This window comes from Dipteris shenzhenensis, chromosome 20 (genome assembly GCF_047967505.1).
Source record: "Dipteris shenzhenensis isolate YYH24624 ecotype China chromosome 20, Dip_SZ_1.0, whole genome shotgun sequence".
Lineage (NCBI taxonomy): Eukaryota > Viridiplantae > Streptophyta > Polypodiopsida > Gleicheniales > Dipteridaceae > Dipteris > Dipteris shenzhenensis.
Genome location: NC_141615.1, coordinates 7,997,222 through 8,011,636, shown reverse-complemented (window position 1 = coordinate 8,011,636; position 14,415 = coordinate 7,997,222). Strand labels below are relative to the sequence as shown.

The following is a 14,415-nucleotide window of genomic DNA, read 5'->3' as shown; positions in this document are numbered from 1 at the left end:
AAAAAAGAATAAGAAATTATTTTAGCTTTGCCAAGCTCACCCACCATCAATAAGGCTACCACTTGAGTGGCAGGCCAAAAAGTACAAATCCAGATGGTGTTTGATGTTTTTAAAGGGGGGGAGGCAATCATGTATTTGTGTCTTTCTTCAAAGGGAGGGGCTATAAGTAGCATTAATAAAGCATATTCTAATCATTCAACACTCCCTACCTATCCTCCTCTCCTCTCTTTCTAGATTATTGTCCCTTCCTCTCTTCTCTTCTCTCTTGGTAGTCTCCCTCTCTCTCTCCTTTCCTTTCCTATCCTCTCCTTTCATGTCCCTCCGTCCCTCCCTCTCCTCTCCTTTCCTCTCTTCTTCTCTCCTTTTTTGTCCATCCCTCCTTTACCTCTCCTTCATCTCCTCTCCTCTCCTTCTTGTCCCTCCCTCCCCTATCCTCTCCTCTCCATCACTTTCCTTTTTTGTCTGTATGTCCCTCTCCTCTATTAGTAGTTATTTTTTCCTCCTTTCCTCTTCTATATCTCAATATGTTTCTTCCTCCACTTCGGTCCTATTCCAAGTAACTGGCCCTTCCATCTTTTTCTCTCATCATGGCCGCCACTATAATGTTGTGCTCTCGAACTAGAAACTCTTTTGTTGTCTCTCTAGACAATGGGAAAGCCATTGTGAGTAACTCATAATTGCAAAAATTTCTAGGAGCAGAAGCCACATTTGCAACATTGGTGGCGGTGCAAGGCAATGGGCTGGAGTGATGCACGGTTGAGGTAACCCCATACAGTGATGTGGAAGGTAGGGATTCTTACATTCTTAAAGAGAGTATTTCATTGCAAAACGAGGTATGTCCGTGTGCCTCGAGAACAATCTGCTAAATTCAATGAGATTCTCCCCATACGTTGTTCTCTATTCTCCCTTTCATGTTAAGTAGACCATTTCAATCTTTTAGTAAGGTACATTGTCGAATGTGTCTAAGATTGCGTAGTCTACAAAATTCAAGCCATCACACAATGAAGATGATATGCATATGAGAGGTCCCATGAGCTAGCAGTAAAGCATTGACAGTGGGACTTCATCTCTAGAGAAGCGAGTATCTACTTCAAAGGAAGCTCCCACTTTCAAGGTTGCTTCCAACTTCTCAAATGCAGGCCATCACACAATGAAGATGATGCATGTGGGAGTGCCCATGAGCTAGCAGTAAGCATTGATAGTGGGACTCCATCTCCAAAAAGCAATCTAGGGTCAACCTTGTGAATAGGATGCAACAAAATGGAAATGGGATCTGCGATGAGCTTGGGTCCAATTTGACCACACAAGGCGATCGAGAGAATGGGTTACCATGGGTGGCCATGTGTATGATCCAAGGTAGCAAAGATTCATTTTCATCAACATTCCATGATGTTTGTGTGTTCTTGTAGTTAGATGTAAGCTTATCGTTGGTTTGGTGAACACATTTGTTGGGAGCTCATCAAATACTGTAGTTGTACCTTCCTTCTATGCAACAAGGGCACACCCCAACAGAATTTGTTCACAATTCATGTGGTTTTGTAGTAGTGATGTGACACACACTTGGAATCCATATAGGAGCATTAGCCTCATACCCACACCCATACCCCCAAAATGGCTGATCGCAGCAGTGGAACTAACATCACGCAGCTAGAGGCTACTGACCCATTAATGGTTGGGGGATTCACTTTGGAGACATCAAATAAATGATGGCACACCAGTCCCTACTCTTGAAGCACATGTAGACAACATTCATATGGCCTCCGCTTCCAACAACAATAATGAGCGCAAGGGATGTTAGGAAAAATATAGAAGTGGCATATCACAATCAGCACATGAGCGCATTCTACGTGCATTATCCTTACATCCGTCATCACTAAGAAAGTTGTTGAGGGGACAAAGCATGAGGTGTTTCAAATTGAGTTTGTGGATGACTCATTTCATGCAATGGAATATAAAGTGCACATATGTGCAAGGCCTATGTGTACATGCCCAGCCTTTCAAAAATGGCTACAAGCCCAAAAAGCATATCTAGCATGCAAGCATATCTACTTTGTGTTTTTAAGAGTGATGGGTCTCCACCAAAATGAGCACATGTTCATCCATCAGCCTATGCTCTCAATGACAGAGGTGGTTGTGGCACTCTCTTGCAAGCGGACTTACCCATGACTATATGTGAATGATAATGCAAAATCAGAATGTGATTCATGAAGAGTCTTTGGGTTGTGAATGTGTGACTTGAAATTTATGCAAGACTCCATAGTCTAATATCTCAAATGATTAAAAGTTCTTTTCAATTTCAATTTCTTCTACTCAAGAGTCATTCATGTGTAAAGGTTACTTATTGTGCTTCTTTCTTTAGCAATGATATGGTTATTTGATGCAAGACTCTATAATCTAATCCCAAATTTTTATAAGGTATCTCAAGTTTCAATTTCAGAGATGGCAAGATACTAAGAGAATACCATAGTGCAATAAATTCTTTCCATGGAGAGAGAGAGAGAGAGAGAGAGAGAGAGAGAGAGAGAGAGAGAGAGAGAGGGAGGGAACGTGGGAGTTCTTATTCTTCCTTTGGAGAACCTTGATTTTTTTCCCAATTTGTTCTCCATCATTAAAATGTACCTTGACTTCAACTCTCTATAGATAACACTAAATATTTGATCTATGTCTTCATGAGTATTAACAACAAGAAGAAAATTGACTTCCACTTCTTTAAATCTTTTCAAGCCAACTAGCATAGAGCACAAGCCAAAAATGTATCTATCATTATTTTCTCTCTAGCAATGATTAACTTGTACACACAAGATGTGAGATAGACATCCACGTGGCATCCTTGACATTTCATATGGCTTTCATGATAGATGTTTCCAATTGTTCATGCAAGCTATAAATTCATACACCACAAAAGAGTCAATATTTGTGTACTAATACTCCATGTAAGTGTGTTTTTAGTCCATGTTTACCATCCAATGGAGATGGGATGCATCAATACCTAAGAGAGAGAGAGAGAGAGAGAGAGAGAAAGAGAGAGTCTCATTACGATAGCGCAATAACAATGACAATAAAATGTAACAATTTTTTTCAATGGGAATGTCACACACACACACGTGTGGGCACGCACATGCACACGCACATGTAGAGAGAGAGAGAGAGAGAGAGAGAGAGAGAGAGAGAGAGAGAGATGTATGGAGCAGAGAGAGAGGCATGGAGGAGATGAGAGAGGAGAGAGAGCGTGCTGGCCATTTTCCTGCAAGCTCGCCAAAAGATGAGCAAAAGATGCTCACCCAAAAAGCAAGCCATCCAAAACGGAATTTCAAAATGGATTCAGTTCTATACTCAGTCTTGTTGAATCTTCAAGTAAGAAGTTCGTCTAAAATTGTTACTGTTTGATCTTACACCTTTGGTCATCCCTTTCTAGCACTTCCTGAAGCATGACTATTTTGGGTACCCCTTGAGGTGCTGCTATGTTCAAAAACTGTGGGCTGCTATGGGTCCAGCTGAACTATTGTTCCTCATCGGATTCTTTTGTTGGTTCCTTGGCTATGGGCTCCAATACCTATGCTATTAGCATATGATTTTCCTCTAGTACTACTAGCATATGATTCTTCTGGTGGTTCCTGGGCTATGGGATCCAATCCCTCTACTACTACTGGCATATGATTTTCCTCATCATCAAGTTTTATTGCTTTCTTTTATCCAGACCCTCCAACTTGAAGTGGGTTGTATCCTAGTTAATGGTTGGTTGGCCACTTAGCCAAGGATGGAGTGCCAATTATGAACAAAAAATTCAATCACCCCGTAATAGCTCTCCCAGCATAGCCATATCAGTGTCATCCAGAGACACAATTGGAATGCTTCTATCCACCGCTAATGGTTCGTTTGCATTTGCTTCTTGCTCAATGGCTCATGGATCTACATTCCTTTCTTGCAAAAATTGCCTTCACGATCTCGTACATGAAGTGATGGGTCTGACTGTTCTACAAAGTCTGATATGCAAACACTCGCTTCTTGCTTTCCATTCCAGCTGTAATATCATATATGCATTTTGGATCATTCAAATAGCATCAAATCTGATCCATGGATACTAAAACACAATCATTAGCAACTTCATGGTCCAATTCATCGACTACTGTACATGAGTTATGTATCAACCTTCATCAAACGCATTGGTGGAATGCTTTCGACTGCAACAAAATTTCTATAGTTAACCATCATTTTTTGCCCATAATATCAACATCAATGGCAACTTTGATCTCAGAGTTGGTGGGATAAATGAACAACATGATTGCAAGTGTTTTGGGGTTCATCTGGAACCCTCAAAAGTATTCTAGATTGGAATTTCTAAAGACGTCATCTCTCAAAAAGAAGGGGAAAACTAATGAACAGATCATAAACACCTTACAACAGTACATCATGTCGTATTGGTAAAACACTACACCTTCCAAAAAAAAGTATCATTGAAATACAACCCAGACAACTGTAGAATTACAGAATCATGAAGAATAGAACTATAAGCACGCGAGCAGAAATCTCAGAGGCAATAGTCCTATCTATTCAATAGAATGGTTCACAGCAATATGTCTTTTTCTCATACTCCTCTCACATGTCTCACATATCTTAACTATATGGAAAATAGGAAAATACTATTCTAGATGCATATAGAATTTATCTATATCTTAACTATATGGAAAATAGGAAATTACTATTTTGGATGCATATAGATTTATCTATATATTTGCTAATATTAGTGGTAGCCTGCAGTTGAGCTGAAAATATCCTTAGTGCGGATCATGGAGGATGTAGAGGGTGCAAATAGGTCAAAGGCCATGGAGGTCACCTTGAGTGACTAAGGGTATATTGACTTGATAGCCAATGGTAACTAATTTGGGTAGATCTACCACTCCTCTTTCCACTACTGTATGGCAAGCACCGGTCTATGATGCCCAAATGGGCAAACTTGTACTTCGATGGCTTTTGGGCCACTTCTCCATCATCCCCCTATAAAATTCTACAAGATGCAACCACATCAAGCTTGCCATGGTGAGGGCGATCGCTACTAACTTCTTGACAAGATGGAGAAGGTTGGAAAAGTATATAGGCAAGGTGTTTGTGGTGGGGATCGAGGATACGGTGATCTGTACTATTTTGCATATATAAATAATATCTCAAGCATTTGATTAAATAAGATAGCATGGTTGTATAGCTTGATAAAAATCACCCTAAGCATTTGATTCAATCATATAGTATGGTTATATAGTTTATCTAAATCATATAGTACTTATAATTATCTAGTACTTATTTAAATCACATAGCACTTATGGTTATATGGCTTGATTAAAATCTCCTCCAAATATAGTTATATGGATTGATTAAGATCACCCCTCAAAAGTGTTTGCTTAAATCATATGGTAAGTTTTATCTTGATTGAAATCATCTCAAATTATGAGGACCTTGACCACTCAATGGAGTCAAATTATAAGAACCACTCAATTTCATAAAACTCTAAGAGCCACTTAATCAAGTCCAAGGGAGAGGGAGTGGCTTAAGTTTTCTACAAAAGGGAAAAATCTTTATGCAAATTTCATTCCTCCTTAGTTTAAGCTTATTCCTCTTTATGCTCATTTCATTCCTCCTTAGTTTAAGCCTAGTCCTCTTAACCTCTCCATCATCTTGGCCTAGTTTAATCCTCCTTAGTTTAGGCCTCGTCCTCTTGGCCTCTCCTAGTCCTCTTGGTCTCTCCATCATCTTTCTCTCCTTTAGTTCTCCATCATCTTGCTCTCCTTTAGTTCTCCATCATCTTTCTTTCCTTTAGCTTCATAGAGTATGGGTTCTCAAAGATATAAAAGAAAGAAAGGTTATAGGAATAGGAAACCCCATGTTGATTAAGACCTTGGACAAAGAGAAAGGGGAAAGCTCATGAGAAAAAGAGAGTGGAGAGCACAATCTTGAGCCTTTGCTAATGATGGTGCCAATCCTCCCCCTCCTCCTCTCTTCCTCCACCACCTTAGGACATCTCATGTTAGGCCCCTCCCCCTCCCCCTCCTTTTGCTTCCTCCTCCTCCTCTTCCTCCTTATGTTCCCAAAGTCCTCCTCTTCCACCTCCTTCTGTTCCTACTTTAGAGACTCCCCATGATTCCTCTACTACCCTTTCCTTCCTCCTACTAGTTTAGAGGCCCCTTCTGCTATTGAGAGGGATGAATCGAGCCATGATTTACGAAACTTGGGCATACATTATTGTGCCAATAAGATCACTCATTCTTTTGTGATCTCATGCTTTCATCAGAATCAACTATTACCCCCTTGTTGATTACTATTCCTGACTTAGAAGAGTGTAGAATGCTTTCTGGTCTTGGTGCACTTATTAGAAAGAGGGTAGCATGTAGTGAGGTGATTAATAGTGTTTTTCAATCGTATCATTTATGAAGAAGAGAAACATTGTAGATGCCTTAGTAGCTCATCAGACTATTGTAGCCACTATCTGTAGACCCATCATAGTAGGACATATGTGTGCTACATCTTGCATTCTATACATAGTACCATGCACACTTATAGTAAGCATAATGAGGAGGGAGAGTTTTGATGCCAATGATGTTGATGCAAGAGTTTCAACAGGGTATCTTCAATGACCATGGTGCACGTTTTCTTTGGGTTAGCCAAACTAGGTTGTACACACAAGTTATAGCTCTAGGAATATCTTGACTTCAAGATTAGTCAGAGATCTTTGAGCTCGATGCAACCCATGGTTTGTGAGATGCTCACAAGAGAATGTTGTTGTTGATATCATGTCAACTATAAGTTGTTTTATGATGTCTTTCATTCCCAAAGTGATAACAAGGAATTAGAACCCACTAGTTCATGTGACTTCATTTAATTATTATTCCCACTAGTTCATGTGACTTCATTTAATTATTATTATGTTATGATCTTTGATGTCTTTCATTCCCTTAGTGGTCACAAGAAAGTAGTACTTACTAATCCATATGACTTCATTCACTCCTTATTATATCATGCTCTTTGAAGAACGAAAGTCTACTTTTCCAAAGAGCATAATTTCAAGTCCAAGACCTTTTCAATTTTAAGTAAAAAATTCCCATGACCATGGATGATTTTTTCAAGTTACTTTCATTAAGAAGCTAAACTTTTATATTGGTGTCGAAAGTTTATATGCCCTAATAAAAATAAATGTTTGAAACATTCGCTAAGATTTGAAAGTTTTATGCAAAAGAATTTAAAGTTTTGCAAGATTTATATTTTTTTCTTCAAATTCCCAAAGAAAATATATAAAAAGGTACTGTATTTTAGTAATATTGTGCAACTCGTCTCTCATCAATATTAACAAATAACAACCTACAATGTGTAGTTTGTTGTTTTCTTCCTCACACCTCTTATTAATGCCACATTTCTTACAATCACTAACAAATAACAACCTACAATGTGTAGTTTGTTGTTTTCTTCCTCACACCTCTTATTAATGCCACATTTCTTATAATCACTTTTTCCTGCATCCTCCCTCGCTCAATTATTCACCTCAATCTCAATTCATGCACTTCTAGAGCTTGTATTTTGCTAGACATTAATGAGAAAGGTAAAAATTTCTCTTTCAAAAAACAAGCCCATACCACTCAAGCAACATCTCGCAAGAGCTTTCCCTTCATCCGCCCACACTTATTTACACCTCTATCTCAACCCATGCAATTCCTCAGCCTTGTATTTTGTTAGACATTAATGAGGGAGGTAAAAGTTTTCCTACTTACTAGGACCATGATTCTCATGTGGCGTAGGAAATATGGACATGGATCCCTAAATATGCCCCCCTCCCTTTAAATCTAAAATAAAATTTCTAATTTTTAATAGCCGTTCCGATTCTAAAGACTGATACCATTGATTCCATAAAAGTTCCAAGTCTAATGAAGTCGCTACTATTGAGTATTTGACTCTAAAATGTTTAAAGTTCAACCTTTTAAAGAAAAACAAGTTGAATACATTCGAGAGGCCTACCGAGGCAAATTGAATGGTGAGAAGAAGCAAAAGAAGAGAGAGAAAGGGGGAGAAAGAAGCAAAAGAAGAGAGAGAAAGGGGGAGAAAATGATGGAAGCATAAATAGAAATTTAGCTTCAAGTAGAGAGAGAACTAGAGGATACGTGGGTGGCACCTGGACTACAAAGAAGGAACAACACGTGCAATTCTAATTTTCATGAAATAAATAAAACAACCATTTTCGCTTTCATGAGGTGAAACACCGTTACTTAGGCTTCCACTTTAAAAGTGGGAGGCCAAAAATTAAAATAAAAGAACAAAACAAGAGTCTAAGGCATTACCTAACAATGATATGCACCTTACCTTAGTAAGCCTAGAAACATAACAATGACATAGGGTTTATCACAAGAGAATGACACGGCCTCACCCTACTGTTGAATGCTTCTAACGAAAGGGCATCAACATGTGCTTCCAAGCTAGGGAAAGGAGTCGCGAGCCTCCCCCTTTCTAGCTAGAAGGGACATGCGGATGCCCTCTTCCATACATCAGGGGCATTCTTGGACAAGGTGACGGTGACCAGCTGGGAGAAACTTTAATAGAGGAGCTGGAATGAGTGACATAGTTGGGAGGTGGTGATCGGTGGAGCTACAGATGCAACTTTGCTTGAGACAAAGAAATGGGGAAGCTCAGGATTGGCCTCGATTACTTGATGACCTTAATGAGACGTATATGGTTCAGATGGGGGTTGAGCAAGAAACGATGAAAGCTTTCCAGTACGTTCAATTTGAGTTTCCTCAAAAGCTCTAATTATGCGAAATGCTGCTTCATCATGAACCCAAAATGTTTAGGACTACCTACTATTACCTGTCAATCGCAGAGAAAGCAACAGTTCGCATGGTACATGAAGAGGCGATAAATGCCTGCTATGTCCAAATAAAGCTGAAGACGTCTCATGAGCCCGATGGGTTTACAAAAGGAAAACTGGATTTTTCGTCTGCATGAGGCACCATCAGGACGAAAAAAAAAAAAAAAGCTAAGTTGGTCGTCTGCGAGATGCTCAGAGCATTCGATCCGAGAGGGCGGGCAATCTGCGGAAGAAGTTCATGGGGACCGCTGGCATTCTGTGGCGGAAGCGGGGGTGGCGCAGGAGGTAGAAGCCGAAGAGGATGGCGAAAACTTTGAAGGGGGTAACATAAAGGAGGATGGCAGCGAGGAGGCAGAAGGCAGCGAAGATGGAGGTGGCGCGGGGGTCACGCCAGGAGAGGAGGGCCTGGAAGCGCTCACCTTGGGTGGCGATATCACCAAGGACGGTCTGGATGCGGCCAGCCACAGCGCGGAGACGATCGTAGCGGGCCTTGACGATCTCCTGCGGTTTGGAGGTGGGGATGGGGTCAAACTCCTCGTCGAGCTCGTCGAGGTGGGCGGACTCAGCTTGGGAGAGGCGGGGATCCATGTGAGGGGGGTGGCGAGGGCGGAAGCGGAACTGCCAGAGTCCGATGAGGAACATGTAGAGGAAGATAGTGGGGAGGATGAGCTCGGGGTACCAGACGAGGATGAGGAAGAGGAAATGCACGAGGACGGTGGTGATGGGGTTACGCCAGGAGCTGATATCGGCGAGCCAGCGGCCGGCAGAGACGACGCCGCTCAGGACAGCCTCCATGCGGAACCAGTTGGCCTTACTACGGCGCATGCTCCAGAGGGTGGAATCGACGTCGAGCATGTATTGAACGACTTCTTGGCGGAGGGGAGGCTCTGCGCGGGCGAGGCGGAGAGCCACCATACGCATAGCGGCGCCGCGCAACATTTCGAGCTGAGCGACGCCGAGGGGGTGGAGGTAGTGCATTTTGGGAAGCAAAGGGCGGGCGTAGCAGCTGAGAGTGTTGAAGAAGGAGGAGGAGGAGAAGCGCACAGAGAGCTCCAGCTCGCCCATCTTCTTCACTCCACCAGACTGCAAAACCAGAAGTGGATACGCATGGGCATACACCCTCCCGGCCTCCAGCGTCGATAGCCTAATCCTCACCTTCCCCACACGCGCATCCCTCCCCCCACCCGCCTTCTCCGCCACCCCATTCGCTAAATGTGTATTGTCAAACACCCCTACCGTCAGCACCGTGCATGGGTCGTACACCTCCCACGTGTACTGCTCGTTCCACCTCGGCACTAAGCTGTCCACCACCGTCCTGGACCTCACCCATTTCTGCCCGTACTTCGCCGCCACGTACGCGTCCGTGCTGCCACGTCCCTCCTTGGTCTTCATCGGCAGCAGCCCCGACGCCCCCAGTATGCCCAGCTCCAACACCCCGATGGCCGGCTTCCACAGCGTCTTGGCCGACGGGCGCATGTCGCTACTGTAGTGCGTGGTCTCGTCCAACACGTGATAGCCGCCATCCAGGCACACCCGCAGATGCACCCGGCTCATGAACTTGCCGCTATCCTTGGGAGGCTTCGCCGGCTGCCCCTCCGCCGCCGTCTGCTTCTCCGGCACCAGGTGCTTCTCCATGTTGTACCACCGCGAGCTGACCTGGCGATGGTCGGCTCGGCGCTCCACGTGGCTAACCGCGATTTGCACCTTCCCCAAAACGACATCCTTGCCCGGGCCCACGCGGTCCTCGACCGACAGCAGTAGGTTATCCTCGAAGGGCTCCCCGGCGACGAAGAGGAGGTCCTCGTTCCAGAAGGGGCTGCTACCGGAGCGGTTACCGGCCGAGCGGGTGCGCAGCGTCTGAAAGCCGAGCTGGACCTTAACGCTGATGTCCGGCAGGCGGCCTTTATCCACCAACAGGTCCTGCGCTTCGATGACATTCACACGCAGGTACCACAAACGCGGCGACAAATACACCTTGGAACGGGCATGGGAATGCCCGCCGGAATCTGACTGCCACGCTTCCGAGAATGCCTCGTCAGCCTGAGTGCCACGCCAGACGGACACCATAATCTCGCCCAGCTGGCGCGCTTCGCCCTTTTTGCCCTCCAGCCTGTACCACTGGGGCGCCAGGGGGCTATCCGGAGGGACGCGTGTCGGAACCTCCGCGATTTCGAATGCCACGTAGCCGATAAAGTCATCCTTGATAGTGTCTTTGTCTTTCACAGTCAGCTCGAGAAGGGGTGCCTGAAACTTATCTTTACCGAATGCGAAGACCTGGTTCCATTCTGGGTTGAGTGACCTGTCGACCACCTTCGTCTTGGCCGTCACGTTGCCAACTTTCACGTTCACGTAAGGATCCGAGCTTCCCGTTATGTCTTTGGCTGCCAGATTTCTCGCCTTCACCACCTTCACGTAGAGATATTCCATCCTTTCCACCAAATCATACGTGCTTGCTTTCTCCCCATGCGCCATCGTTGCCCTCCTTGCCGTTGCCGCGAGCCTCGGATTCGTCTCCCTCAGACTGAACTCCATCGTCCCCATGCCTGCCTCCCCTCCAGCTACACTCCGCCTCTGCGCCATTTGCGTCGTCGGGATCACTTAGTTCCACGCACTTGTCTTTGCGCTAATGTAATCCGTCGCATCGATCTTGCTCCTCGTTGTTCCTGTAAAAACCCACTCACACCAAAGCGGTGAATGAACCTGGCCCGTCCTTGCGCCGCGAAACCATTATCACCCACGCCTCAGAGATTGCTACAACGGGATACCTTGAACGAAGAGGCCGGAAGGAAGAACCTTCTGGCTCTGAAGTGCACGAAAACTTAAACTTGCTACGTGCCGGTTACAATGCAAAACTTAAATCCGTCCGCCCAGAAGTAGAAGGCAACCTACCAGTTTAGTTTTGGAGCCTCCAGCGCATTTTCAGCCGCGACTCCATCCTTCCACCCGCTCCAGTGCCATAGCGCTCCTCTTTTGAACTGCGCCCTTGGTGTAGAACCTGGAAACGCCGAGAGCGGCAACTAAGGTACGTCCATGCGGTCACCGCTCGCACAACGGAGGAAAGAGATGCAGGGAAGCAGGCAAGGAAGCGGGGAATAAGCTTGCGGAGAGTCTTTAAAAAAAACAGTCTAAAGCAAAGGAAAAGAAGACGAGGGGTAGAAAGAGACAGGGATCCCACTCAAACGTGACCAGAGAAACGCAGGAGGTTAAACGCGGCCTACAAGTCACGGGGAATAGACTCAAACGTGACCAGAGAAACGCAGGAGGTTAAACGCGGCCTACAAGTCACGGGGAAGAGTCTCCTAGGAGGAAGAAGGAGACAAATCTATAGACTGAAGTAGGAGGAGGGCAGAGGAAGGCCATGTCGCTAAAGTGGGACAGACTCATCAGTGCTCACCACGGAGAAATGTGGCGGGAGGAGAGGCTGCAGTAAAGGATTAAAGTAAAGAGGCCTTTAAAGGGGTAGTCAGGGAAGGGCAGGGTTTCCAAGGAGAGGTACCAGGACAGTGGCAAAGGCTGTGAACCCACTAGAATTCCCACTACAAGAATTAGTGCTTCACCAATGCGAGCAGCACTCTCTGGTAGCGGGACTGTCGCGATGATTCTTTTCCCCAGCTCGAGGCTGGGATTGTTGTCTCACTTGTCTGGTTTGCTCAGTTTTGAGGATCTCAATAATCTCGCCCCTCGAAGGCAAGCTCCCTGGAACAATGCGCTCTTTGCTCCTTTCCTTTAGGAGGGGCTATTCGCTGGGAGAAATGGATTGCTTCGTCCAACAAAACAGTGCCAAAATTGGCTGGCAACTGCATGCATTACCCACCAGGCAGGAGATGTGCACAAAATGGTCTGCATAAGCTCTATACTGGAGTGCGACGTATATAGGTATGTACATGCTCTGTGAGTGTTCCGTTTACGAGGCCCTGCAGGACGGGACCGGACGCCTGCGGGGCGTGCTTGGCACGACATCGAAAGACCAGGATGCGTGTCGACCAACGTTTCCAGGAAGGATGATCAGGACTACGAGAGGAACGACGAAAATGGGCTTTAGTTGAATCAAGTCCCGCTAGCGAAAAACTACTCCTTGTTTTGAATTCCCAATCCGACCAAACCTAGAAGTCCTTCACCATTCCTTACGCGGCAGCCACGCCATAGATATCTAGATCTGTGAAAGCTAGAATTCCTCTCCATTCCTACCATCTCCCGAGCTATCCCATCAAACAAATGCAGGTGGTGATATTCTGAGATCCAGGACTCAGGACGGAGGGCTGAGGATTCAGCAAAATCTCAGAAGTTCGGATTTAAGGACTAAGGACTGTTGTTGACAGTGATCACGGTATCAAAACATTGGCGGCCTTCTCGTTTTCCTAACCAAAGGAAAATTTTGTCGGCCTTCAGCCGGACCCTTCTCATACAACGTAATTTAAGATAGACGTGGAAATGCGAGATCTAATCGGCATTTGCAAACCCCAAATCTTTAGAAAATTAATTGAATTGTTTGTTTTGTAAACAGTCTCAATGGCTCGGATGTCTTTTGGCCATATTTCAAATAAAAGTTACACACTCTATTTCTCAAAAGAAGCATTTTGAAAGCATTCAAGAGAGATGCCCGGTAAGAATACATTTTGAAAGCATTCACGCATTGGAGACATAAGCACTCCCTTGAAAGCATGAAGGCATGAGAAGAGATGCTCACCACTCCAAGGTTGTCGAGGAAAGTTAGAACATTGTTCAAGACTCACTGGCCACACGACACAAGCTAGAGTGGTCTTTATTAGAGTTTTCTAAAAGAGACGCATCTTAAGGTGTCTCACACATGCCTTGGTTGCACACATGCTAAAGACAACATGTAAAGTAAGAAAAATTCAACCAACCAAGGATTCACATCATACAAAAGACATCAACCATAAAATCATCGTACATATCATCACAAAACCAAATCAAGGAGGGGATTGCAACATTTAATGAGAAAAGGAAATCATATGCAAGTCCACAACAAAGCCTCAATGCAATCCTAAACATCCCGACAAAAAGTTTGGTAGTCGTCCTAAATGTCGCAAAGAGTGTTGAATCATATCTCAATAAATGCCAACCAAAGTTTCAAAAAGGAAAACATGATGATGATCAACCCATGATTTTGAACTAACTCCCCACATAATCTAGGTAGTTAATATGCTAAACAAGTGTTTAAGGGAGCCAATTCAAGCGATAATACCTATTGGAATTACTTATATGTAATCCTAGCATTGTAACTGACTTAAAGTAATTTGTTCTTCGCTAATGAAATGGTGATTTGAAGGGGTGTCTGTACAAAAAGTTGTAATCCAGCCTGTGTAATACAGTGCTCACTCTCCCATCAAAGTTGCGAACTTCTCGTTTCAAATCATGTAGTGATTTTGATGTACAGATGTTATGCTTCCAATACCACATAGTTAGACCAGTTGAGAAAAAAATTATACACGATGCATATTGGAAGGCTTCATTCTTGGGAGGTTCACGTGATCATGTGCAAGGCTACAAAATGATGAGAGTGAAAGAGCTTCTTGAAGACATCATAAAGTAGGATGAATGCATCAACAACATGT

The 14,415-nt window shown here is 44.2% G+C and overlaps 1 protein-coding gene across 1 annotated transcript; it reads right to left on the bottom strand.

Moving 5' to 3' along the window:
* Window positions 1-8,734: 8,734 nt before the first annotated feature.
* On the bottom strand, window positions 8,735-12,243 carry LOC147889219 (FT-interacting protein 3-like). The gene is made up of 2 exons (XM_087391201.1): window positions 11,729-12,243; window positions 8,735-11,502 (listed from the first exon to the last, which is right to left on the bottom strand). The coding sequence occupies exon 2, from the start codon at window positions 11,417-11,419 to the stop codon at window positions 9,032-9,034; it is 2,388 nt and encodes a 795-aa protein (XP_087247327.1). The 5' UTR covers window positions 11,420-11,502; window positions 11,729-12,243; the 3' UTR covers window positions 8,735-9,031.
* Between the last annotated feature and the right edge of the window lie 2,172 nt (window positions 12,244-14,415).